This window comes from Dendropsophus ebraccatus, chromosome 1, assembly GCF_027789765.1.
Source record: "Dendropsophus ebraccatus isolate aDenEbr1 chromosome 1, aDenEbr1.pat, whole genome shotgun sequence".
NCBI lineage: Eukaryota > Metazoa > Chordata > Amphibia > Anura > Hylidae > Dendropsophus > Dendropsophus ebraccatus.
Genome location: NC_091454.1, coordinates 185,848,457 through 185,874,204, shown reverse-complemented (window position 1 = coordinate 185,874,204; position 25,748 = coordinate 185,848,457). Strand labels below are relative to the sequence as shown.

At 43.8% G+C, this 25,748-nt stretch overlaps 2 protein-coding genes across 5 annotated transcripts; one reads left to right on the top strand and one right to left on the bottom strand.

Moving 5' to 3' along the window:
* Positions 1 to 601: 601 nt before the first annotated feature.
* On the bottom strand, positions 602 to 16,793 carry ZFAND6 (zinc finger AN1-type containing 6). Of its 2 annotated transcripts, XM_069986749.1 has the most exons (7): positions 16,457 to 16,793; positions 6,605 to 6,778; positions 6,407 to 6,509; positions 4,194 to 4,276; positions 3,244 to 3,384; positions 3,029 to 3,145; positions 602 to 1,656 (listed from the first exon to the last, which is right to left on the bottom strand). In XM_069986749.1, the coding sequence occupies exons 2-7, from the start codon at positions 6,765 to 6,767 to the stop codon at positions 1,508 to 1,510; spliced, it is 756 nt and encodes a 251-aa protein (XP_069842850.1). In that variant the 5' UTR covers positions 6,768 to 6,778; positions 16,457 to 16,793; the 3' UTR covers positions 602 to 1,507. The 2 variants fall into 2 exon arrangements, with proteins under 2 accessions (XP_069842850.1, XP_069842858.1); XM_069986757.1 differs by lacking the exon at positions 3,244 to 3,384 and having other exon boundaries at positions 16,457 to 16,779.
* MTHFS (methenyltetrahydrofolate synthetase) lies at positions 15,866 to 25,748 on the top strand. 3 transcript variants are annotated; one of them, XM_069986772.1, is made up of 3 exons: positions 15,866 to 15,914; positions 23,708 to 23,969; positions 25,374 to 25,748. In XM_069986772.1, the coding sequence occupies exons 2-3, from the start codon at positions 23,762 to 23,764 to the stop codon at positions 25,613 to 25,615; spliced, it is 450 nt and encodes a 149-aa protein (XP_069842873.1). In that variant the 5' UTR covers positions 15,866 to 15,914; positions 23,708 to 23,761; the 3' UTR covers positions 25,616 to 25,748. The 3 variants fall into 3 exon arrangements, with proteins under 3 accessions (XP_069842873.1, XP_069842868.1, XP_069842882.1); XM_069986767.1 differs by lacking the exon at positions 15,866 to 15,914 and adding an exon at positions 17,057 to 17,189; XM_069986781.1 differs by lacking the exon at positions 15,866 to 15,914 and adding an exon at positions 17,391 to 17,411.

Genomic DNA, 25,748 nt, shown 5'->3' with positions numbered 1-25,748 from the left:
AAGCAGACAGAGAGGGGATCAGGTGGATGCGGGTGGCAGCACTGGAGCCAGAGAGGTAAGTGGATGTGACCAATTTCACCCATCCCCTCCCCGGCGATTCTGAAAGAGGAGCCCAGGATAGAGTACCCCTATAAAGCAAGATTTCAGAATAAAGTCTGCATAAAGAGAACCTGTCACTCCTGACTGTTTTAGTAAAATACTTGTATTCCCATTTAAACAATTTTAGATTTTTTTTTATTTATTTTTTTTATATAGCCGTGTTGTGTCGTTCCTCTGTTGCTCACTAGAAATTTATGACTCAACCAAGTGGTTGTTACCAGTTGCGGGGCATGGAACCATCCCCTTCAATTGGATAGTGTCATTGACGCCCAGTGGTAATACCCACTTGGTTACCGAGTCATTCTAGTAGGAGGAACAGCAAATGACAGAGCTATAAGAAAAGATGCTCCAGAACTGTGGTTTCATGGGGTATCCAGATATTTACTAACAGCCGGGCTAGGAATGATGATACATTCTTTTAAAGGACCCAGGGAAATAAAAGAGCATACAGTGTCTAGGCATGTTATACAGCCATTGTGTGTATTAGAACTAAAACAAGACACAAGCTTTTAGATTTTATTTAAATCAAACTGACATAAACATAAAACCTTTGGTGAGGGGCCAGTATGTGGCCGGCGCTCACACGTTTGATTATATCTACTATAAAAATGAAACAAAAATAGTTTAAATTTATAATGTTTTAACGGCCAGAAGCAAACGGAAGGCCTTTGAAATAAATGCTCAGTTTTGTGGCACCAGCCTTTTAGACTTGTGCGGAGCCCTTTCCTTGTTCACAACTAGTACTGCCTAGTGCAGGCGAGACATTACTACCTGAAACCATCAGAGTAGGCTGGGCTCTGAGCAAACACATGCAGGACCCGCTGGGGAAAGAAAACAGATTCCAACACTAAAATGGATACGTTTGTTTTTCTAGAATTAAAGATTTCCTTTCTTAAATCACCCACTCAATCACACAATATGATGCAGAAGAAAAAAAAATAATAAACGCTCCTCGGTTGTAAAAAGGGCATTTGCCAGAGCTCAAGCACACATGATTAATCCGGTCCAATAAAATGTTGATCCGTTCAGTTCTGGGATGAATACACTGGGGATAAAGAGTCAGGAGTCTGATCATAGAGATGTAACGACAAGTCACATCCAGAGAGTACATTGCACTCCATCACATCCTCGCTCCCTCATAAACAGTTGTGCACAGTATGGAAAAAACCCGGAGACTGTTTAAAGAGTTTAAGTTGTTTTTTTGTGGTTTATCCTCGTTTCAACTGTAAGGATTTGGGAAAGTTGTAATAAGAAAAGGGGAGGAAAAAAAGTAGTAAGATGATAAAGAACGAACTGTATTCCTGGATGTAGAGTCAAGATGATAAAAGGTGGGCCGTATGACTCGGTATCCCACAATAGTCCACACCACTATTAAGGTGTCATCCAGGACACAGGCTGAGGATTAATTTCAAATTTTCTGGATCTTCTCCCCGACCACAACGGGGTTTTCTTTTCTTATCTTTTCAGCTGCATCAGCTTTATAGTCATAGGAGCAACTGTGCACATCAGAATAACGGTGTGTCCCACAGAATATATTCCCACACCGGCAGTCAAATCCTGGCCAAAAAAATAAAAGTGTATATTAATAGTAGCAAACAGTGACTTTACAACACATTTCATCCTAGCAAAAACTTACATATATAGCTTAAAGCGAGCTTCAATCTGATTCAGGAGTGTCACTAATAGAAGACTGGATATGCTCTCAATGTGGGATCAGCAGGGGTCCAAACTATTAAGAGTCATTATAGGTAAGCCAACTATGCAGCTTCCAGGGAAAGCTGAGAAGACATGGCTCACTCACCATTCACTGGCATCTCCCTGTACAGTAACATTAGGCTACATATATTTTCGTAAAACTATGGCCGTGATTAATACGAAAATATACGCGACGTTGCCGGCTAAGAAATCCTGGCCGGAGTGTATACACATAGTATACACTCCGGCCAGGATCCCTAGCGGCGCCACGAGAAACTGACATGTCAGTTTTCTGCGGCTGCTATTCATTGAATAGCGGCCGCAGAGAATCTGTCAGTGCACATTGGAGCGAGAGTCTCTCCGGCCGCACGCTCCATAGTGTGCAGTGAAGAGTTCTGATGTGGGCGTGCACGGATCAGAACTCAGTGGCGCTAAAGATCATCCGGTACTGCAGGCCTTCTCTTACAAGGTCTGAACATGGCCTTAATCCTGAGACAACCCATTGAGGGAAGTACATGAAAAGTTTTTCCGTAGGTCTCCTTTAAGCACAACCTAATAGAATGATTTGATTTTGCACGTTTTTCTTGTTGATCAACCAATACAAAGGTTTGTAGCTTATATAATGAATGTTGTGTGTGCAAAGAAAACCTAATTACTTTCATTTCACAAAACTTTTCACATGACAAAAGTTTTGATCACTCTGGGTCAGGGTGTTTAGCCCCCCCCACCAATCACCAAAAGAAGTGCTTGGCTCTGTGGTTCTCTATAGAAGTTCATAAAGCCCTTCCTTCTGAAGTGGGCAGAGAGATGTGAAGAGAAGGAAAAGTACTTCTTGAAGTTCGTTCTGGCGATTGGTAGGGGTCTGAATACCCACACCTTGAGCAATGAAAACTTGTCATGTCAAAAAGGTTTTTGAAACATTAAGACATTGCAGATATGACAAAAGTAAGGATGGTACCAGGTCTGACTCCTGTGACCCAGTGGGTTAGTGCGCCATAGCCAGGTGAAGTGTGCTTCACTCCCCATCCGATCAGCCAACTAATAGCACAAGTTGAATTCCATATAATGGAACCAGACTTTATTAGATCGGCTAGGTTATTAGAACTGGCTAGGGGGTGAAGCACACAGACAGCACCAACAGGTATTTCTCAATGACAACTTAGCAGTCAGCATAAAGCTAAGCAACACCATCTCTGACCATACACAACAGTATACAAGAAACATCCACACACACCTGTAAGTCCAACTTTTTTGCGGCACATGTGGCAACGGTTTGTCTTCTTGACTTTGGCCTTCTGTGGGGAGCGCTCTTGCTCTTCAGAAGAATTCTGTGCACTATCTGAAGCTGCAGCTACAGAAAAGATAGATTGTAATTATGCAAAATGACTCTCCATCACATCTCTGCCCTGTACAAAGGATAAAATCCCACCAAAGCAAATAATCACTTACCATCATCATCACTGTCTAACGTCTGTTCTGTTTCATTATGATTTCTCTTGCCCCTTCTCGAGCCTTCTTGCAACACACTGCGCTGAACTCCCCCCTTTTCTATGCTTGAAAAACTGAAACCCTTCTCTGAGAGTCTGCAATCTGGAATATCCAATAGCAACACCTTCCATAGCTAGTTTTAAGTAAGTCCCCTCCAGTTTTCTAGCAAAAACTACACCCCGATTTTTATAGATTACACTTCTAGAAATCCTTTCAACCCCAACACTGACTGACAAGTGATATCCACCAAGGATTTTTTGGGAAAAATCTATGTTCAAGTTCACTGCACGTAAGAGATCTGACCTCTAGCCTATTTTCGAGGTGGCCAACACTCCTGCGTTTTGGGTGACATCACCACTACAACTTTACACATCACATTTAATGTGGTTATGTGAAGCATCTAACATATTACCCATCCACAGGATAAGTATCACATGATGGAGAATCTGACCTTTGGGTCCCCCACCAATCCCAACAGATCTCCAACAAATGAACCTGACAGCAGTGTGCATCCTTAGCAGCTGCCACTCCATTCACTCAATATAGGACTGAAGAAGAACATTCCCATAGTAAGTGAATAAAATGGTGGTCAAACATTCACTCTGCCACTATAGGAGCCTATATAGTCTTGTGATTAGACAAATACGCCATATCACTGTGGAGAGGAAATATGTTAGCATCTTGAGATAACCCCCTTTAAAATACATTAGATAATATGCATAATCAGTAAGATATTGCATCTTTATCATGAATAATGTTCAAAGGCACTGAATACATGCACATCAATTATACATAAGAAAGTTAAACTAGTTCTGCACTCATATATATATATATATCACACACAGATGCCACACACAAGCCCAGAAAGAACACAATCCATTTGGCACTGAAAAAAAGAATACAGTACTAACCTTGTGCCTCCTTTGATTCAGCAGTTCTGTCATCTGTGGTTTCACCTTGCGAAGACGAGGCAGACTCTGGTTGGGAAAGAGAACTGGCAGACAGAAACGCAAAATATGAATAAATGACTAAAAAAAACACAGGCGACTATCTACGGAGGCAAGGAGTAAATATATGGCAACAAGTGGCAACTACAGTGTTATGTTCTATTCAGTTTGCCATAAAGAGTAGCATTCTCAGAATCTTTACTCTGAATTCATGAACATCAAATCAAATGCGAGTCAGGAGTCATCAAATGTGGACCACGATTCCGAGTGATCTTCTTAGTAATAGTAAATTCTTAAGGCAAGGCCTAGTAATACCCCACCCTAGACTATGCCCACAGTCTCAGGCTGGGTTCACACAGTATATTTCAGTCAGTATTTGGTCAGTATTTTGCAACCTCAACCAGGAGTGGATTGAAAAAACAGAAAGGCTCTGTTCACACAATGGTGAAATTGAGTGGATGGCCGTCATATATAACGGTAAAGAACTGCCATTATTTCAATACAACAGCCGTTGTTTTTAAATAACAGCAAATATTTGCCATTATATGGCGGCCATCCACTCAATTTCATCATTGTGTGAACAGAGCCTTTCTGTGTTTTCAATCTACTCCTGGTTGAGGTTGCAATATGAGGACCACAATACTGACTGAAAGATACGTAGTGTGAACCCAGCCTTAAAGTGTACTTAAAGGGAACTTGTTTAATTTTTTGTGGTTTATCCTTTTTTCAATTTAAAGGATTTGGGAAAGTTGCAATAAGAAAGAAAAAAAAAAAAAAAAGGGTAGGAAAAAAAGTATTAAGATGATAAAGAAAGAACTGTATTGCTGGATGTAGAGTGAAGATGATGAAGATGGACTGTATGACTTGTCAAAGGTTTGATCAATCGGGGTCTGAGAGTTCAGACCGTGACCGATGAGAAGAATGCTGGCTCTACTGACCAATCTCAGTCTGAACACTCAGACCCCAACTGATCAAAACTTTTGACATTTTTTTCTAATGACAGGTACGCTTTAATTTGGAATAAAACAATCCCATCAACCAGTAGTTCTCCGTTTAATGTTTCTAAACCTTTAATAAGAGGTTTAAAAAAAAAAAAAAAAAAAAAAAATAAGAAAGTGTCACTGACGTATTGTTTTTTTTTTTTTTTGCAGAAATCAATAGTCCAGGCGATTTTAAGAAACTTTGTAATTGGGTTTATTAGGCAAATATGCCATTATCTGCATTTAAAAAGACTTTTCCCTGCTCCCCCCTCCCTCCTCTCTCTCTCATGCACTGCTCATTATCAGGAAACCTCGACTGTTTTACATCAGTCGGGACCTGTCTGTTCTATATAGGGGGGGGGAGATTAGTCGGCAGCAGAGAACAAAGGATTACACCGTTGGACCTGTTATTCAGAGGTCAGAGAGGTCAGTGCTGACCTCAGAGGAGATAGCCCGGTGATGTAGCTGTAAATTAACTCTTTGTTGTCCTGTTTTGGTGCCTCATCTCCCTCAACCCCTCCCCTCTCCATAAGAGAGCCATGAAGACAGGTGGAGAGCTTTAACCCTGCTTTTTCATGATAAAAATGCATTTTTCGGCTAGTAAACACAATTACAAAGTTTATTAAAATCGCCTGTACTATTGATTTCTGCAAAAAAAAAAACTGTGACACTTTAAATCCCATCTTAATGAATACAGTAAATAGAGGACTAGAAGGAAGGGGATGCAGCTGCAGTAACATCCCTCAGTGTGCCATAATCTGCACACTGTGAGAGGGAAAGGGGGAGACGTCGGATTGGCTAAGGCTTGCAGAGATAATATAAGCATTTACATAAACCAACAGAATAGAGGCCACAGTCCAGTGAGAAATGTTATGAAGAATATGCATATCTAACACACATCTACTGCTGCCCAAGGGTCCTTTTGCACACAGGTATCTAAAAGATTATTGAAGCCAAAGCCAGAAATAGACTATAAACAGAGAACAGGTAATAAAGAAAACACTGAGATTTCTCCTCTTTTCAAATGCATTCCTGGCTTTGGCTTCAAAAATCTGTCAGATATCCATGTGTGTAGAAGGACCCTAAGAAACCTTATAATGCTAAGAAGCAGCATCCTGAAATCCCCTAACTAGAATATCGGAGTTTCAGCAAAATATAGTAGTTGGGGAGCTGGGGTCTTTTTACACTTGCACTTACCTGTCTTGTGACTGTGGAGGCACAGGCTCTGCTGGTTCATCCACCTTTGAGCTGACTACATGCTGTGGAGTGGAAGCCTCCACCCCACTGCCCACTGACACTACTAAATAGGAAACAAGAAAAAAAAAAAACATAGTTAACAGAGTTATATACTATACAGGTAGTGAGACCCAATACACAAGATGACTTCTCACTTACCTGGAGGACTATTTCTGCCATTGCTGCTGCTGTTTTGCCTTTGTAGATATTCTTTGTAGCAGACAGAGCATAGTCCATTGGTGCGTGGATTACCATAGAAGCCACAACCATTTGAACAAAGTAGAGGAGCTTGGTTATGGTTTGTCTCTTGCGCCATGTTCATCCACCATGCAGCTAAAACCAAAGTGAACAGAAAAAACTATTAGTACCCTGGAACTAGGGGAAGCCATGTCGTTTGCTGGTCAGACGACAATGTAGGGCCTGAAACTGGCTTTGTCCCCTATTAGGGTCTGTTCCCATCTGGTTTTGACCCAGTTTCGTGTGCACACAGGAAACCCCTTACAGTGTAAATACTAAATGTGTCCAAAGGTGCAGAGGTGACAAATACCAGGCCCACGTTAAAGAGGTTATCCAGAATTACAGAAAACACAGCTACTTTCTTGCAAAAACAGCGCCACTCCCATCCTCAGGTTGTGTGTGGTATTCACTTCAATGAAACTGAGCGGCAAAACCTGCAGCCAAACTAAGGACAGGAGAGGTGCTGTCTCTAAAAGAAAGCAGTCATGTTTTTCTATTACGTATGGACATATTTTGGCATCAAAACGACAGCCATAAAAGAACAAAAAAAAAAAAAAAGAAGTTTTGGGAACATAAGACTACATTGGAAATCATGATATCATGATTGTCAAGAAAAAAAATACATGTGTCCAAAATACAAATCTAATCAATGCTATCTAAATACAACAATAATGAAAATGTGGGACCTGACCAGTAACCATAATGACCAGCTACCACTAACCATGTCAGTAAGTTTATTACAGGGTGTTTCCCTGCAGAGGTTTACATTTCTTGGAGCAGAATTTTTTAAATTTACAAGTATGAGAATACTCAAAGAGCCATCTCTCATCTTGAGAGCTTCATACATTCCTTAAAGGAGAAGTCCATCCAGATCCATTTTTTAGCAAGTGCTGAGGAGGATAAAAGAAATAACATGTTCTTACCTCCCCCCGCTCCAGCACTGGTGGGCGCATACAGCCACTCTGGTCCACATCCAATTTCTAGTCTGAGCGGGGACCCGGGTCGTGACGTGAAGTACGCTCAGCCAGTCAGTGACCGAGGCAGGACCTCACTACAGTCCCTGACTGGCTGAGCAGACCTCACACATGACCCAGGTCCCCACTCAGACCAGAAAGTGGCTGGGGACCCGGGACCATGCGGCCACCACCGCTGGGGTGGGGGAGGTAAGAGCATGTTATTTCTTTTATCCCCCCCCCCTCCACAGCACTTGCTAAAAAAAAAAAAAAAAAAAATAGGTCTGGCCGGACTTTAATGTGCATCCCTTATTGGGAACTTTAGGTTATGCCACAAAGGCGGGTTTATTAGCCAAATATGCCATTATCTGTATGTAGAAAGCCTTTTCCCAGGCCCCCCCTCCTCTCCTTTCTGTCATCCAGTCCTCAGAATCAGGAAATCTCCACTGTTTTTTCATCAGTCGGATCTGTCTGTTCTATGAAGAGGGGAGGGGGGAGGAGGGAGATTAATGGGCAGCTGAGAGCTGAGAACAAAGGATTGCTCAGCAGGGGGAGCTATTCAGAGCCCTAATTAGAGGTCAGAGAGGTCCATGGTGACTGTCAGAGGAGAGAGCCCACGATGTGAATGTAAATTTACTCTTTGTTGTCCTGTTTTGCTGCCTTTACTTTCTCTCTCCATAGGAAAATCATGAAGACAGGGGGGAGAGCTTCAAACTACTTTTTCATGATAAAAATTCATTTTTCGGCTAATAAAACCAATTACAAAGTTTCTTAAAATCCTCTGTACTATTAATTTCTGCAATAAAAATTTTAACGACAGTGACACTAAGTCTACCTTATAATAAAGGAATGATTTCATATTCTTCACAAAATGGGATTAGACCCATTTTGCTTCCTACTGATTTCCCAAACACCTTTCATTTCATTATTTCCTCAGGGATCACAAGACGTCCTGGCCCTGAGGCAGCAATGCTATGTTAAAAGGAAATTACTAGCAGCATACAAGAATCTATCCTGCTGATATGCTTCCATAGGGCCGGGGTGCTGACTATTAATGGACCTTTAGAAGGCTTCTTTGCTGACCTGTTTGTGTGCAATATCAGTTATTTATTCATATGGTAATGGCGTTCTGTACACCGGGTGCTGTACCTTACCACTGTGTGTACCGACCCCCACCACCTCCTTATGAATATTCATCCAATGCTCTGCAGTGCTATAACTCCAGATCACTGGATGAATATTTATAAGGAGACACCGAGCTGATCGTGCACTGAGAACTAAAGTATTGCCCCCAGTGCACCATATGCCCTCAGGAGCATATAAACAGAAAGACTGCTCAAAAACAGCATAATAAACATACAATGGTAGCCAGCATCCTATACCCTATAAGACCACAGCAGCAAGACAGATTCTTATAACCAGCTATTAGTTTCCCTGATCTTTCAAAAATCTTGACATGTTATAGGAGTGGCTGCCTCCATCTTGGAGCTTACCCTCCACCCATCCCCTATGGGAAAAGCTGGCTCCTCCATGCCCAGAACGTGTAGGCTTATTGTTAGCCCGGGAGAGGAGAAGTCTGGGAGTTCGCATCCTGACCGATCACTAGAATGAGCTGGGAGAAGACCACGCCAAACACCTTCTCTTCTTTGACCTCGTGATGCAACTCTATGGCTCCGTCCTGGAGAGAAGGGAGAAGCGGATCTCTCAGCCGCACGCTTCTCCCTACCAGTTCTAGTCATCAGTCAAGGTCTAACGATCGCATATGAGCGATAATCATTCCGTGTAAACACTGCGGACGATCAAGCGACGAGCGAGAAATTGTTCATCGTGATCTTTCAACATGTTCTTAAATCGTTGTTGGTCATTCGCTGAAAATTCGCAGATCGCTTTGTGTAAACAGTCTTTCACAGATTCATCCTATGTGTGAGATAGGCTTAAGCGGTCTTAAAAACGATCGCAATAACGATTTGTCTAACAATTTTTGCGTGATTTTTTCGTCTAAATGCTGATCGTTATAAAAACCAAATCGTTGCTTCACAATTGTTAAACGATCAATTGGGCAAATTATCGCTCTGTGTAAACATAGCATTAGTTCCATTGAAGTGAATGGAGTTTGATTGCAAACCACACCTGATCTGGAGACAAAAGTCATGTTGTCTCTAGAAGAAAGTGGCCATGTTTTTGTAGCACTGGATAACCCCTTTAATGCTTTTCACATGGTCCAAGTTTCTGGAACACCATTATAGGTACCTTTTAAACCACGATGATCCTTCTTTTTCCAGGTTTCTTACACAAAGAGGTTTTGGTGATTATGTATAGTGTTTGTATTTAAAAAAAAAAAAAAAAAAAAAAGTTCTATGTTTGTTTTATCCACTATATAATTTTCCCAGAAGTGTTGTGGAAGCAAACTTGCACAGCAGCGGCTTCCCTCCAGGAACACTATGTGGCTGCTATTTAATCAATACTAAAGAATAAACAGAGGATTCTGCAGTCTGAATACTGTTCCATAGGTGTTTTGCAGTCCCGATCTATCTAGTCTGCCCTATTATTTCCTTTATTATTATTTTAGGATAGATTTATGTATATCCCAGGCAGGTTAACATCCACGTGCTGTAGATTTACCAACCATATCTGCTGGACGTTTGTGCCAAACATCTAATGGTGCGTTTACACCATTAGATGTATCGGTGCCCTGAAAGAGTGTTATGGTGCGATTACACAAAGATTTATCTGACAGAATTTTTTTAGGCCAAAGCCAGGAAGAGACTATAAACAGAACAGGTCATAAAGAAAAGACTGAGATTTCTCCTCTTTACAAATCCATTATGGCTTTGGCTGATAAATCTCATAACACTCTTTCAGGGCACTAACACAGCTGCCCACCCACCCCTAATGAATATTGTGGGCACCCATCTGTAGTAACTGCAGGGTGGCCATGCCTTTAAAAGAGTCAGTAAATGGTAAAACCTTTTCGCAAATAGTTCTTGGAGAAGTCATTAAGAGAACCAAGTCTCCCTGCACTGTAGGTGTTTACTCAATGTGCTTGATAGACAGACACTTGCACTATTTATGTCTTCTGAGTCACAGATACTATAAATCTAAGCTACTAACACACAATCATTAGATTCCATTTACACAGAAAGATTATCTGACAGATTAAAGATTTCAAGCCAAAGCCAGGAATGGATTTGAAAAAATGAGAAATCTCAGGCTTTCTTTATGACCAGATCTCTGTTTATAGTCTGTTCCTGGCTTTGGCTTCAAATCTTTGGCAGATAATCTGTCAGATAATCTTTCTGTGTAAATGAACCCTAAGACCACATGGTAACGCAGAATCCTAGGCAATACCGAAGGATTCACTTCTTCACTAGTCTGAGGAAAAAACAAAAACATACAGTACTTCACACTGGAAACCAGTAGCAAATTACAGAATACATGTGGGTATGGTTTTACAACCCCACCCTCATGTTGAAGGGGGGGGGGGGGAAACAGCACAGGAAAAACAAGCAAGCTAAGGTTTATATTTCTCTAGTTTTCATTGCAAATAACACTCCTTTAAAGCCAGGGATATCCAAAGAGATCCACGGCTGAAATATTGTGCCACATGTGGTCTTGGCACGTGTACACTCCTAAGGAATGATCTGGCGTTCCCCACCAGGCCTGCTGTGATGACACCACTGGCTCCAATGGCCACATACTGTTTGCGCAGGGGTCTCTTCCTGCCTCACACAAACAATATATGCAATGTCCTCCTATCAGAATCCGGAAATCTTACATTTTTCACACTGACCACTAGACCTACAACTAAGGCCCCCCCTAGCATTCACATGCTCTGTAGATCATGACTGCTGCAGAGCTTGAATCTGCAGGCCGGCATCATGTAGCATTAGGATGGTGGGTGCTCTGAACCTAGTCAAACCTTCATGCTTATGTACACTTACAATGGCACAGAGGTGCAGCCTGATGTACGGTGTGTTTGAATGTCTAAGCTGACATTTCCCATCCTGTACACATCACTTTCTAGCAGTGTCCTCTTTATCACTGATAGGATTACAGTGACAGGTGACAACATAGTAGAACAGGGATGTCAAACTCAGGCCCTCCAGCTGTTGCAAAACTACAAGTCCCATTATGCCTGGACAGTGGCTGTCCAGGCATGATGGGAATTGTAGTTTTAAAACAGCTGGAGGGCCTGAGTTTGACACGACTGGTGTAGAATGACCTCTGGACAGGTCACAAAGCATGCCTAAAAGTGTTCCCACCCTAGCAAGTAGGGTCTGTTCCCATGTGCATCATTTACCTTTCCTGTAAGGTCTCTACAGGTACATCCCTACAACTGAATTGTACAATCTCTCAGTCACAACACAGCAATGGGGAAAGTCCTGGCAGCTGGGAGCACTTGCCAGCTCTGTGTGCCCTTCTTAGCAGCTGTCAAGCACCTAAAATACCACATTGTCTCTGACAAGACCCAGCTCTACTTGTTGAGGCAGAAGTGTCACAAGCAGCTGCTCTCTTCTTTCATCCTCTATTGAGCATGTTTATCTCATCATATGTGCAACTCCTTCTCAACTAGAACATGGACGCATTACAGGAGCCATAGACTAGCCTTAAAAGGATTCTGTGACTAGGTTTATGTTGCTTTAAATGAGGGAAGATCGGGGTGTTACTTACATCATTCTGTTTACCTGTTCTTCTAATATGCAGGAGAACAGGATTCTTGCCACACCTCCCCCCCCCCATCCTCCAGCAGCTGATTTACAGCTTACTGCCTATACACACATGGATAGATAACTGCTAATCAGCAGCTGGTGGGGGGAGTTTTCTGCTTCTCATAAATATCCGGGACTACTGGGCTCATGCACATAATGGAGATGACTACTTATTGTCAATATTATTGAGATGATCTCTGGATCAGCTGCACAGAACAATCTAAGTGATACATCATTCTGTTCAGCTTCTCTGTCACTAGTTTATGCCACCCTGAGATAGGACAGCAGAAACCTACAGACAGTTACGGAGATCTTTTCTATTGATGGCTGGCATCTAATGTCTAGTAACTTCCACCACTACTCAAAGTAGTGACCAATGCAAACATTTCCCTTAAAGAATAAACATCAGCAGACGTCACATACCTGCCACAACCCTCCATCAGATTCCAGGTACATGCCATCATTTAGTGTAACACACTCCCAAAATATCTTGGCCATAAGTCACAGTGCATTAAGGTAATTGATGTTGCATCAACATCATGTTTATACCATTAAGATGTCTTTATTGATTAACATATAGGACGGCACATTCATGAAAACAAGTAGGAACCGTGGACTACCATGTGCCATCTTACCAGGCAATGGACTCTCTAAATAGAGTGCACCATACAGCATAGTAATACTACAAAGAATAAAAACTTATGCATTGGCCCAGGAGGAAGTGCACCCTTTACGGATACAAACACCTCCTCAAGTGTCGCAACCTCCAAGCTGTCATCCTTTTCCCTTAGGTGTTAATCCACACAAAGAAACGTAAAAGGACACAGGCTCCATGTAAGCTGTAAGCCGCACATCCTACAATAAGGAGAGTTCCCATGGACACAGCAGCATCCAAGGGATTACAGGGCAAAACAATAGGATCTGAGGAAAGCACCTGGGAAGCACGTTTGGAAGGAAGGGGGCTCAGACTAAACATGTTCATACAAGGTGAAAGCAGGGTAGACATGTAAATTGTAATGTAATAAACAAAAACGAATCAGTCATCATCCTGAGAATCACGTCCTGTATACAGGAGTGTGCCGTGCCGTATACTGTCTGCAGGTTACACAACACTGGAAAACACCATGAAATCCCTTCTGTTCTTAGAGGAATTCCTCCTATACTGTAAGCAATACCATCGGCCCATTACACAGTGCTGCCACCCACCTGTAAAGCCAAGATATTATCACAACCTCCTGTTAATACAATACCACCTAATATACCTTTCCTTTTAAGATTTTATGGCCATTCCCTAACTTGTCGTTCTGATAATTTCTACCAAAGTCCAGTCACTTTACAAGCCCGGTAGTGAGAGTAGCAGTCCCCTATATCAGTCTTCTCAGAAAAGGAATTCCTTGAAATTCCTCTATTATGGCTCCAACTTTACATGTGTCATACGGCGGCACCAGAGAACTTTTAAAGGGATTTGTAACAAAATTTAAGACATGCAAGAAATGATCAGAAGGAATCTGAATAAAATATAGCCAAGTGATATTAAAGGGGTTATCCAGTGCTACAAAAACAATTGCCACTTTTTCCCCTTTCTTGTCTCCAGGTCAGGTCTTGTTTGCAATTAAAGGGGTAGTCCGACGGGGGGGGGGGGGGGTATTTTTTTCCTGACACTGGGGAGGAGGTTGCTGAGGGAAACTACGTTCCACTCACCTCCCCGGTTCCAGCGGCGGGTCCCGCATCGCCGCGCTCCGGTCTGCTCAGCCAGTCAGTTACGGAGGCGGGATCTGTTTCAAGTCCGCTCAGATCCCGCCTCTGTCACTAACTGGCTGAGCGGACCTGAGACGTATCGTCTCGGGCCAGCGTCAGACACCAGAAAGCGGCCGGGGACCGGAGCGCCGCAATGCGGGACCCGGCGCTGGAACTGGGGAGGTGAGTGGACGTCGTTTCCCTCAGCCACCTCCTCCCCGGTCCCAGGAAAAAAAGCCCCCCCCAGATATGTCAGCTGTACCCGCATGTGACTAACCAGATTTTGATTAAATTAAAAGCATAAAACCCACACACTTGCAGGGGTATTAATAAAAAAAAAAAAAAAATTGCACTGTTATTATTTCTGTGCTGCTACCACCACTTGTCCACTACTGTATCTTACAGACAAGTATAACCTACAGCAATTGGGTCATGTGTAGATTCCCCCTTTCATCACTCCTGTCAGATTTTACCCATTAGAAGCGTCTCCCTGGGGCCCACGTGTGACTGGGGAGGCAGAGATTGTGTACACAGCTGTATCCAGGCTTGTAGCTGCTGACGTTGACTCCGGGATCAGCAGGCACAAGCATGACCGCAATCCATGCCTTCCAACTAAGCTGCAAAGCTCAAGAGATCTCAGTTACAGAAGACAAGAAACACGTGAGCACTTCAGGTGTGATGGGGGGGGGGGGGGGGTATAGATACATACACACAATTACATATATCTCCACCACTGCTCACATACTAAGGGCCCTATTACATGAGACTATTATTATCGTGCGAAAAATACGTTATATAGTTCGAATCTAAACTATTATCGTTCTGTGTAATTGCAGGCAATGATCGAAAGATCGTTCGTATGTCGTTGATTAAGATCTGAACCTAAAGTTATCGTTATTCGTTCGCTGTAATTCCACAATCGTTCGCTCAAGCTTCGCATTTTTTCACTAATCGTTCAGTGTAATTGCACAAATCAATGACACAACCGTTGTTGGATCTATGGCAGGATAAGCATATGACCAAGCAGAACAGACCTCTTCTTCAATAGCCACTGTCATTTCCAAAAACGTTTGATCTGTCATAGCAAGATATCAGAATCTTTGATTGATAAGGGTGTGAACAATTAGAAGAATTATTAGAAGAATTATCAGAACTGAGCCGGGTGAAGGGCATGCGCGATTTCACAGCATAATGTAAGACTATGGGGCCCATGTTGCTCACATAGAATAGAGAGGCATGTGGCAGAGGGTCTCGCCTCCTTGTTCTACTGATCGGTCAGGTGCTGAACATTCAGACCCAACTGATCAAAACTTGACATCTGACAAGTACACTTTAAGAAAAAAACAAAACTCAAAAAAAGTCTCCTTATCCATAGCTATGGTATGTTCTGTAATAATGATGTCACACCCAGATGATCACATGACATCCATGTAACCTAGTCCTTGCAGCCTGGGTCACATATCCTGGCACTGTACCCCCTGGCATCTGGACATCCCCAGGGTGGAATTTTACTATCACGTATAAGGATCTTGGTTTTACTTGAGCTGTAATACCCTTTTAGGGTGCACTTAAACATAAAGAATCCACAGCAGATTTGATGCTGTGTATAGTTATTTAGTTACATTGATATGTGCATCATCAAATCTGCTGTTGATTCTGTACGTGTGAACGCACCCTAAAATAAGTTTTCAAGAGTGTCAAATAACCTATACTCACCATGCCCCACCCAGCGTCTGTTCCCCTGATGACACAACCTCCCCGCACATCCCCACAACAGCCTCAGTGATTGGCTGCGCTGGATGTGGATACCCATCAGGGGACCACAGCGCCAAGGTAAGTCATATTACAGCTCGAGGAGGCAGCAATTTGTTTCCTTAAAGAAATCCGCGAATCCCTTTAAGGTCTAGAATAGATGCATAGAAGATTTCTGGCAGAAAAGGGATCACCTGGTGAATCTAGTGCACCATTATATTATCTCAGGATAGATATATGTGTATCCCAGGCAGGTTTACATTCTGTTATTGTAGATTTACCTACCACCTCAGCTGGAAGTGTGTTCCAGGCATCTACTACTCTTTCAGTAAAGTCATATTTCCTCCTGTTGCTCCTGATCTTTCCCCCAATAACCTCTCACTGTGTCCTCTAGTTCTTATGTTTTATATTTAAAGGGTTTGACCATGTCCCTCGCAGTTTGCCCTGATGCTTCCGTATGGTGCCCCTCCACCTGATGAGCTGTCAGCCATAGAGAAGCCTGTACACAGCCCATGTAGTATACGGTGCCCCTGACCCCCGGTATGTCCAGGAGCCGCCCAGTGTAGGACACGTCCATGACAATGCTATGGCCCTGCCACCCCTGCGATGGTACAGCCACTCACCTCACACACAGGCGGGGGTCAGGGTACGGGGGGAGACCCCTGGGTGGACGGTCCCCGGAGAACGCTTTATCAATGTGACCGGAGGCGAAGAGACTGAGGCCTAGAGCAGAGAGCGCCGCGCCCCCCGCGTCCCTGGATTCCCGCCTCCGTAGCTCCAGCCGCCGGCTCTTAGTCTTTATCGCCGGTTTGACTCCCGTTACGTAACGCAAACAACAAGACTGGGCTACGCTGAGAAGCGCTACCGGTGTCAGTCACTTCCTTCTTCTACACTTCCGGTTTTCCCTTCCACTTCCGGTGATGGTAGGCTTCTCGCCCCTCCCATAAGGTGTCACTCGTTCTTGGGTTGGTGACGTTGCATGACGTCATCAAGGTGGAACGCTCTGTGCTCCATCAGCTGTTTATAAAGCTGCAGCTCCCAGCGTGCACTGCGGCGCAATGGCATGCTGGGAAGTGTAGTTTCACAACGGCTGACAGCTCTTTATGCCAGACACGATAGCTGAGCATGGCCCCGGGTACATAGGGTCACAGTGCCTAGTCAGCAGGGGGGGCACTGGCAGAAGTGGGAGGAGCTGGAATGAAACGTGTTATATTTTTTTTTAGTTTTCCCCCTATTTGTACCAAGATGGCGTCGATACAAGCCGCCAAGCGGGCGCTCAGGGCTCAGCTGAAGCAGAGGCTAGCATCCCTGAGCGACCTAGAGAAGCTTCAGCAGTCCCAGGCGGTCACCCGGAAGGTGTGTGCTCCCCGTACCTAGCACTATATATATATAGAGAGAGCATATGGTGGCTGTGTGCGCTTATAAATAAAGTTGATTCAGGAAAGCACAGAGCAAGTGGGCTAAGGAGGCTATGCACGTGCCAGCCAATCAGATTGCAGCTCTTATTTGTAAGGTGGAACCTGATTGGCTGTTTGGGGAAATTCCTCCCCGTTCATAATATGACAGTTTCTGGGGTAGGTAAGTGTCCCCCATTACATAGGCTGCTCTGGTAATCATCCTCATTGGGCAGGGGCAACCAGCATGCAGTTCCCTTAGGCTGGCCCCCCAGTGTGTAGATGTCCTGCAGTTATCAGGGTATATGCACACTAAGCAATTCTTGTGGATTCCAAAAGAAATTGAAGAGAAAAGATTTATACTTAAAATTCCTCTCTGTCAGAATGCAAGCGAAATTCAAGCAGAATTCAAGCCCCATTGACTTATATAGGATTTCTCTAGCGGAATCCGCCAAAAGAATTGACATGACACTTCTATGGGCGGAGCGCAAATCCGTGATGGAAAATTAAAAATTCCGTTGTGTGCACGACTGGGCGGAAACAGCCCATTATGATCTATGGAAAAGGGCAATGTTGCAATTTAACGGGCGGAATTTCAGGCAGATTCCGCATGCATTTTAAAGCGGAATCCGCTTGAAATTCCTCGAGAATTGCTCAGTGTGCATATACTATTATGCCTCTTTATGTAGGACCCCCCCTGAGGATAATTTGCCCCCACTTTGTAGTACTCTCTGTAGGTAGTTAGATACACGTGTCACATGCACCTCTTGCCATTAGAAAATATCGACTTTCCGACTCTTCCCCAGACCGGACACAGGATGGCGTTTCTAATCGCTGTTTTCCATTTATTCAGGTCACTCAATACTTTTTTTTAGTGTAGGACTTGTAGTAGACCACACTTTTAAATTCCAGGAATTTGACCAAAGGGGTAACCACATTTGGTTTAATAAACTCAGTCTGCCCATGCCACAATGGTGGTGGGGGCTTGGTGCTGGGGAGCATACTATGAGCAGATGATGGGAGAATTAGTAGTGTTTTTCTGTCCCACTACACCGAGCAGGGAGGGGGGAAGTAGTTAGATGCATCGGCACCTCTCTCCCTCCCTGCTCGGTGCCTTCCATTTGAAGAGCAAATGTCCTTGCTCCCCAAATTATCCCATAAACATAGTCTATCAGTAAAGTGTAGATTACATTACATTACACATTACATCTCCCATAGACATCAATAAAGTCCATAAGGTTCGATATATGCTGCGCCCCCTGCTGGCCACTCTATAGGAATTACACCCCGATTCGTGACGTCACGTTTTTTTTAGAGAAATTGAAGTCTCCCTGATCTACTTAATTAAGGGAAATAGCAGTATATGTCAATTTCCCATAATTAATGTACATTAGGAATTTGTCTAACTTTCCATAAGAAATAACATATCAAAAAATGCTTTTGGAAGAACTTCTCTTTTAATGTTTGTTCCACTCCGTGCCACTCCACCACGTTGCCTGGAAAGCTGGATCCAGTCCTGGAAAACTTCTCTCTGTTACCCAGTTTAAATCTTCACAGAACTGTACTGATACAGCCACTAATTAATCACAATGTTTATTGAATTGGTTGCATATTTTAAACAGAACTCTGGCCAAATGTAAAAATCCTGGGGGGGGGAATCTATACTTACCTGCCCCCATGCCCCTGCACTGCGCAGCGTGACTGCTTACAGACCCCTGCTGCTTTTGGTCTTGTGATGTCATGTCCCAGCTCAGTGACTGAGGCAGGACACCTCTGCAGTCACTGACTTGCTGAGCGGGTATTTCCTGCTGGGATGTGACTGAGAGAAAGTGAAGAACAGAGGCAGACAGAGAGCTGTTGATGCTGCGCTGCGGGGATAGGCATCTCGTTTTTAGCCGCACATCGGGCTACACGGCAGATATCAGTGAAAAGAGGATGCTGCCGTGCAGCCCAACGTGCGGCCGACGGCCACATTGACTTTAATGAGCAGGACGGAGTCATTATGTGACTGTGTTTTGCTCGTTTGCGGGACGTACACGGCTTCTGTGCAGGACTCGAAAGCGTAGTCGACTACGCTTTTGAGTCCTGCACAGAAGCCGTGTACGTCCCGCAAATGAGCAAAACACAGTCACATAATGACTCCGTCCTGCTCATTAAAGTCAATGTGGCTGTCGGCCGCACGTCGGGCTGCACGGCAGCATCCTTTTTTCACTGATTTCTGCCGTGTAGCCCGACGTGCGGCTAAAAACGAGATGTGAACATACCCTAAGCATAGCTTCTTTATTATGTTCTCCCCATCCTGGATATTTAGATTTGGCCAGAGTTCTCCTTTATTTTCTCTTCATTGTCTGTCAGAGCAACAAGAGAGTGAATCTCCCTGTTACCTTAAAGGAAGCCTGTCACCCCGGCTGCCGGGGTGAAACCCGCTGAACCCCAGTGGGGCCCCTTATACTTACCCCTTCCTCGAAGTCCAGGACCGCGTCCCGCCGCCGAGAAATCCCCTTCGGAAGCTGTGCGCGCGCTCACCAGAGATGAGTCCGACGCCCATAGAGAATGACTAGAGCGGCAGGACGGGGTTTGGGACTTTAAGGAAGGGGTAAGTATAAGGGGCTCCACCGGGGGGTCAGGCAGGCTTCATCCCGGCAGCCGGGGTGACAGGTTCCCTTTAAGGCTGACCTCACATTGTGCAAGAAGGTGCAACCTTTTTTTTTCCCCTCTTATTGACCAATGAATCCTTATGTGTGGGGCTCTCACTTCAGCATTTGTTGGGATTTCTAAAGAAACTGATAAAACAATCGCACAAAAAATGTGTGCTTTTTTTACATTGCGTTTTTGTTTTTGCTTAGCTGTTTTCTGTTTGCTGAAAACTGATTCTAGAAATATAAACTACACTGCAATCCATGCCTCTTTGTGTATTCACCACTCATCAGAGCACTGAGCCCCCTTTGTTCTCATGAGTGATGATGGGTGCACCTTGACCAGTTGGACTTTGATGTCATTCTCCAACAAGGGTAGGCTATCAATATTTTATTCATTGCAAGTCACTTTAATCCTTTAAAGACCAGTTAGAATTGCTGTGGGATTTCAGTTATCAGACTAGCAGGATTGCTCTTGCAGTTCTTCACCAGAGTTAGGCTCAAGATAATTACTATTATTATTTATTTTTAAAGCATCCTTGATTTTCAAGTGATAGGGGGTGACAGGACATTACAAAATCAGAACACCTCACATGATAAATGGCAGACTGGTACATAGGGGTAGAGGACCCTGCCCGTGAGGGCCTACAATCTACAAGCTAAGGGGAGGGAGAAAGAAGGTAAAAAAAAACTAGTCAAAGTGTGGTGCAGAATTATTGTAGTTTGTAGCCCGCCTTGGCTGCTGACTGGCTGAGCGGGCCTGACAATTCACGTCCCAGGTGCTCTCTATAATCAGGAAGCAGCCGGAGACCAAAGCAGCAGTAGATTCCTATCTACAGTGTATGTGATTTCCCTCCCTACCTACAGCCTGTGTGCTTTATCTGCCCTCCCTATGTACACCTGTGTGATTAACCTTCTCTCCCTATCTATAGCCTCTGTGATTTACCTTCCCTCCCTATCTACAGCGTATGTGATTTACCTTCCCTCCCTATCTACAGCCTATGTGATTTACCTTCCCTCAATATCTACAGTGTATGTCATTTACCTTCCCTCCCTATCTACAGTGTATGTCATTTACCTTTCCTCCCTATCTACAGTGTATGTCATTTACCTTCCCTCCCTATCTACAGTGTATGTCATTTACCTTCCCTCCCTATCTACAGTGTATGTCATTTACCTTTCCTCCCTATCTACACCCTGTGTTATTTACCTCCCCTCCCTATCTACAGTGTATGTCATTTACCTTCCCTCCCTAAATACAGTGTATGTCATTTACCTTTCCTCCCTATCTACAATGTATGTCATTTACCTTCTCTCCCTATCTACAGTGTATGTGATTTACCTTCCCTCCCTATCTACAGCCTATGTCATTTACCTTCTCTCCATATCTACAGTGTATGTCATTTACCTTCCCTCCCTATCTACAGCCTATATCATTTACCTTCCCTCCATATCTAGTGTATGTCATTTACCTTCCCTATCTACAGCCTGTGTTATTTACCTCCCCTCCCTATCTACAGTGTATGTCATTTACCTTCCCTCCCTAAATACAGTGTATGTCATTTACCTTTCCTCCCTATCTACAATGTATGTCATTTACCTTTTCTCCCTATCTACAGCCTGTGTTATTTACCTTCCCTCTCTACCTACAGCGTTTGTGATTTACCTTACCTTCCTATCTACAGCCTATGTGATTTACTTTCCATCCCTATCTACAGTGTATGTGATTTACCTTCCCTCCTTATCTATAGCCTGTGTGATTCACCTTCCCTCCCTATCTACTGCCTGTGTGATTTACCTTCCGTCCCTATCTACAGCCTGTGTGATTTACCTTCCCTTCCTATCTACAGCCTGTGTGATTTACCTTCCCTCCCTATCTACAGCCTGTGTGATTTACCTTCCCTCCCTATCTACAGCCTGTGTGATTTACCTTCCCTCTCTATCTACAGCTGTGCGATTTACCTTCCCTCCCTATCTACAGTGTATGGGATTTACCTTCCCTCCCTACCTACAGCCTGTGTGCTTTACCTGCCCTCCCTATGTTGTACACCTGTGTGATTAACCTTCCCTTCCTATCTGTAGCCTGTGTGATTTACCTTCCCTCCCTATCTACAGTGTATGTCATTTACCTTCCCTCCTTATCTACAGCCTATGTCATTTACCTTCCCTCCATCTCTACAGTGTATGTCATTTACCTCCCCTCCCTATCTACAGTGTATGTCATTTACCTTTCCTCCGTATCTACAGTGTATGTCATTTACCTTCTCTCCCTATCTACAGTGTATGTGATTTACCTTCCCTCCCTATCTACAGCCTATATCATTTACCTTCCCTCCATATCTACAGTGTATGTCATTTGCCTTTCCTCCCTATCTACAGTGTGTCATTTACCTTCTCTCCCTATCTACAGTGTATGTCATTTACCTTCCCTCCCTATCTACAGCCTATATCATTTACCTTCCCTCCATATCTACAGTGTATGTCATTTACCTTCCCTCCCTATCTACAGTGTATGTCATTTGCCTTTCCTCTCTATCTACAGTGTATGTCATTTACCTTCTCTCCCTATCTACAGTGTATGTCATTTACCTTCCCTCCCTATCTACAGCCTGTGTGATTTCCCTTCCCTCCCTACCTACAGCCTTTGTGGTTTACCTTACCTCCCTATCTACAGCCTGTGTGATTTACCTTCCATCTCTATCTACAGTGTATGTGATTTCCCTTACCTCCCTATCTATAGCCTATGCGATTTCCCTTCCCTCCCTATCTACAGCCTGTGTGATTTCCCTTCCCTCCCTATCTACAGCCTGTGTGATTTACCTTCCCTCCCTATCTACAGCCTGTGTGATTTACCTTCCCTCCCTATCTACAGCCTGTGTGATTTACCTTCCCTCCCTGTCTACAGCCTGTGTGATTTACCTTCCCTCCCTATCTACAGCCTGTGTGATTTACCTTCCCTCCCTATCTACAGCCTGTGTGATTTACCTTCCCTCCCTATCTACAGCCTGTGTGATTTACCTTCCCTCCCTATCTACAGCCTGTGTGATTTACCTTCCCTCCCTATCTACAGCCTGTGTGATTTACCTTCCCTCCCTGTCTACAGCCTGTGGGATTTACCTTCCCTCCCTATCTACAGCCTGTGTGATTTACCTTCCCTCCCTATCTACAGCCTGTGTGATTTACCTTCCCTCCCTATCTACAGCCTGTGTGATTTACCTTCCCTCCCTATCTACAGCCTGTGTGATTTACCTTCCCTCCCTATCTACAGCCTGTGTGATTTACCTTCCCTCCCTGTCTACAGCCTGTGTGATTTACCTTCCCTCCCTATCTACAGCCTGTGTGATTTACCTTCCCTCCCTATCTACAGCCTGTGTGATTTACCTTCCCTCCCTATCTACAGCCTGTGTGATTTACCTTCCCTCCCTGTCTACAGCCTGTGTGATTTACCTTCCCTCCCTATCTACAGCCTGTGTGATTTACTTTCCCTCCCTATCTACAGCCTGTGTGATTTCCCTTCCCTCCCTATCTACAGCCTGTGTGATTTACCTTCCCTCCCTATCTACAGCCTGTGTGATTTACCTTCCCTCCCTAGCTACAGCCTGTATGATTTACCTTCCCTCCCTATCTACAGCCTGTGTGATTTACCTTCCCTCCCTAGCTACAGCCTGTGTGATTTACTTTCCCTCCCTGTCTACAGCCTGTGTGATTTACAAACCTAACCATTGGGCTCCAGATACTAAATGTCTAACGTGCAGTATGATGGCAGACATACACAATTTTTGTTGTTGTTATTTTATAATTATAAGATTTATGTGCAGTTTCTCATGATAAAATATTCTTGCAGTTACTCTCTCACCACCGCTACCAGAGCGCTCAGCGCATTGCTGTATTTCTGAATATGCCCGATGAGATCCAAACTGGTGACATCATACGTGATATTTTCAATCAAGGCAAAGCGTGTTTTATTCCACGTTACCGGCCTCGGAGTACACATATGGATATGGTGAGGCTCAATTCATTTGAAGAAATCAACCTTTTGCCAGTAACCACATGGAATATATCCCAGCCTGGAGAGGAAGACTCCAGAGAGGAGGCATTGACCACTGGTGAGAAAGACTCTGTCAACCTGCTTAGTACTCATCTGTTTCATAGGGATTAGGTCTCCTATCCTTTTATACTAAAATGGAATTAGATGATCTTTTTCTTTCCATCTGCTTTGTAAAAAAACAGATAGTAGAATGGATTCCTTTTAAATAAATTACGCTACTGTAATACTGAATTCACTTGTGCAGTTTTTGGGCCAAATGTTGATCCAAAAAGGGATAGCAAATATATATAGGAAGGACTCACATCTCTATTTCCCTCTGGATTCACTTATGACTTTGGGTTAAAAAAAAAAACTGCATCAAAAACTGCATGTGTGATTCCAGCCTAAAGAGTCTGCTTGGTCATGGCAAGCCAATATTACCAATGCCAATCCAGATTCCAGAGGGTAAAACTATTGCTTCTCATCATGGAATAAAGGGGAAATAGTTGAGGGTCCTATTGTTGCTATTCTTACCTCAATGCACTCCCCTATTGTCCTCCTGTGGTGTCTCCAGGTCCCCTGCTGAATGATTCCGCCACCACTTCTAAGACAGACTCATGTCTCCAGTGTCAGCCTGCTTAGCCAATCACTGAGTGAGACATAACAGCGCTGCAGCCAATGATTGACTGAGCAGGCTGTCACTGCCAAGACAAGTCCATCTCGGAATTGGCAGCAGGATCGCTCAGTGGGGGACCTGTAGACACCGGGGGAACCACGGTGAGGTAAGAATAGCATCTTTATTATTTTCTGTATAACTGATCAACATATAACAAGTTTGTAACTTGTCACAAGATTTTACCCTATTAAGCTGCTTATACTATGTTCATCTTATATCAGGTCATTGCTGCAATCCAGGGAAAAGAAAAAAAACGTATTCTGTCGCATGTCATTTGCAAGTAGCCATTAGTGTGGAGTCAGGGCCAAAACTAATGTCAGCCGTTTGCCTATGATCATGCCTGGGCAGGTGTGATCGATAAGTAAGGAGTTTGCTATATGGAAGTGGGGAGCAGTCTCCCCTTACACAAGATTTAGTGGCTGCAGACAGTGACATAGCAAGTGCCGTACATATCAGTCACACCTGCAGACGTGATCACAGGTTTACAGCTTTGACTAGTTTCGGCCTTGACTCCACCCTAATGCCTACTTGCTACTTATTTGCATATGGAAAACTGCTTTTTCCTTCGGATTCCACCAGTGGCCTGACATAACATGGACACGGTAGGAATGATAATTTATTGGCGCTAAACATGATTTGAGTTTAGTAGGGTAAAATCTGGTGACAGGTTCCCCTTAAATGTAAGGTAGCAGCTTGCAGTGTGTTGTAAAACATGCAAGCTGCAGGAGAAAAACGGTGGAAAATGTTTAATTGAGCAGTATATTCTTTAAAATGTACAAGTACTTACATACAACCATATTATTACAGGAGGGCTGGACCTTGTGCTTGTACCAGGACTTGGATTTGACAGAAAAGGTCACCGATTGGGGAGGGGTAAAGGATATTATGACACTTTCTTAGAGCGCTACAGTCATCATCTTTCTGGCAGACCGTATACCATCGCATTGACTTTTCAAGAGCAGATTTGTGACTCCATCCCCGTTACAGAACATGATTTTGAAATCGATGAAGTCATATGTGCCGGAGACCTGGAAACACTGAAGAAATGACTTCATGTTCTTGGCAGCAAGTTGATAATTTTCCAATCTTGACAGCATCTTGCACTTTGATCTCTCCTTCCTCTTTAAGCACTGTTCAGATGTACCTGCTATCAGAATAAAGCTATGCCCCATATTCTTTAAA

What these genes read in the sequence shown, in the direction of transcription:
- ZFAND6 (XM_069986749.1), bottom strand. Translation starts at nt 6,767, where the DNA reads ATGAACATGGCGCAAGAGACAAACCATAACCAAGCTCCTCTACTTTGT. An exon ending in TGGCAGAAATAGTCCTCCAG is followed by an intron (nt 6,510 to 6,604) that starts GTAAGTGAGAAG and finishes TTTCCTATTTAG; the next exon opens with TAGTGTCAGTGGGCAGTGGG. An exon ending in CCTCCACAGTCACAAGACAG is followed by an intron (nt 4,277 to 6,406) that starts GTAAGTGCAAGT and finishes TCTGTCTGCCAG; the next exon opens with TTCTCTTTCCCAACCAGAGT.
- MTHFS (XM_069986767.1), top strand. Translation starts at nt 17,079, where the DNA reads ATGGCGTCGATACAAGCCGCCAAGCGGGCGCTCAGGGCTCAGCTGAAG. An exon ending in CCCAGGCGGTCACCCGGAAG is followed by an intron (nt 17,190 to 23,707) that starts GTGTGTGCTCCC and finishes ATATTCTTGCAG; the next exon opens with TTACTCTCTCACCACCGCTA. An exon ending in AGAGGAGGCATTGACCACTG is followed by an intron (nt 23,970 to 25,373) that starts GTGAGAAAGACT and finishes ATATTATTACAG; the next exon opens with GAGGGCTGGACCTTGTGCTT.